This window comes from Anarrhichthys ocellatus, unplaced genomic scaffold (assembly GCF_004355925.1).
Source record: "Anarrhichthys ocellatus isolate YVR2014 unplaced genomic scaffold, GSC_Weel_1.0 scaffold43, whole genome shotgun sequence".
NCBI classification, from domain to species: domain Eukaryota; kingdom Metazoa; phylum Chordata; class Actinopteri; order Perciformes; family Anarhichadidae; genus Anarrhichthys; species Anarrhichthys ocellatus.
This window is the reverse complement of record NW_022280073.1, coordinates 11,062-12,041: the sequence shown is the minus strand read 5'-3', so window position 1 is coordinate 12,041 and position 980 is coordinate 11,062. Positions and strand designations below refer to the sequence as shown.

Below are 980 nucleotides of genomic sequence, written 5' to 3'. Positions count from 1 at the left end.
TGTGTGTGTGTGTGTGTGTGTGTGTGTGTGTGTGTGTGTGTGTGTGTGTGTGTGTGTGTGTGCCTCTACAGGACATCAGTGACGGGATGCCTTGGTGTGAAGAACGTCTGGTCCGCAAAGTTCTTTTCCTCTCCCTCAGGGAATTCAGAGACACGCACCGCGCCACGCACAAACACATACACACGCGCGCGTCTAAAAACGCACGCTTACAGCGAAAGACGCAGGCACTACCGAAAACTACACGCGCGAGTGCATACGCACCACAGCAGAGGGCCGCACACAGGCTACCGAACACGCAGGTGCAGAAAACTACACAAAATATGCACATTTCAAAACACACACAAAGCAAAGGGCAAAAAAATAACTTGTCTCAGGACTCGCACACGCCAAAAAATAAATGCACTCACACACTACGGAACGTGCAAACGCAATCAAAAACGTGCGCAGGGAAAATAACTCACACTGTGCAGCACGCACACCTACGAGAAAGTACACACTCGTTCCAGAAGAATTCAGCATCGACCAGGACGCTGCGCTCGCATAAAACACAAAACGCACGGACGCTGCCGAGCTCCAGATACACAGAAACTGCAAAACACGTGCACGCTCCTCAGCACAAGCACTCAGTGAAAAACACCTGCGCACCCGGGAACACACGGGCGCTGCTGAGCCCTCCTGTCACGGCCAGGACGCTGCGGTCGCATGCTCCCACAAGCCTCAGAGGTCAGTACCAGCAACACTCTGGAAATTCCTTTAAAAGATAATTCCATTTCACTACCCAGTTTTGTCCATCAGTAATAATAATGTTGTACTCACAAAGTAAATTGCTGAGATCTGCGAACACAGTGACAATATCTGACAGGCTAAACACAGTCAGACATTGAGACAGGTTGGAGTCGTTCATCCACATTATCTAAACCAGTGGTTCTCAGCCTTTTTCTGTGTCATGGACCCCTAAATAGATGCACATTATATCACGG

General features: G+C 49.6%; 1 protein-coding gene across 1 annotated transcript in view; it reads left to right on the top strand.

Moving 5' to 3' along the window:
- Positions 1-980, top strand: part of LOC116395095 (uncharacterized) — a 5,523-nt gene that overhangs the window by 2,493 nt on the left and 2,050 nt on the right. Inside the window, exon 2 of the mRNA XM_031868661.1 lies at positions 72-723. Coding sequence (XP_031724521.1) covers positions 72-723 — 652 coding nt within the window. The remainder of the gene's footprint in view (positions 1-71; positions 724-980) is intronic.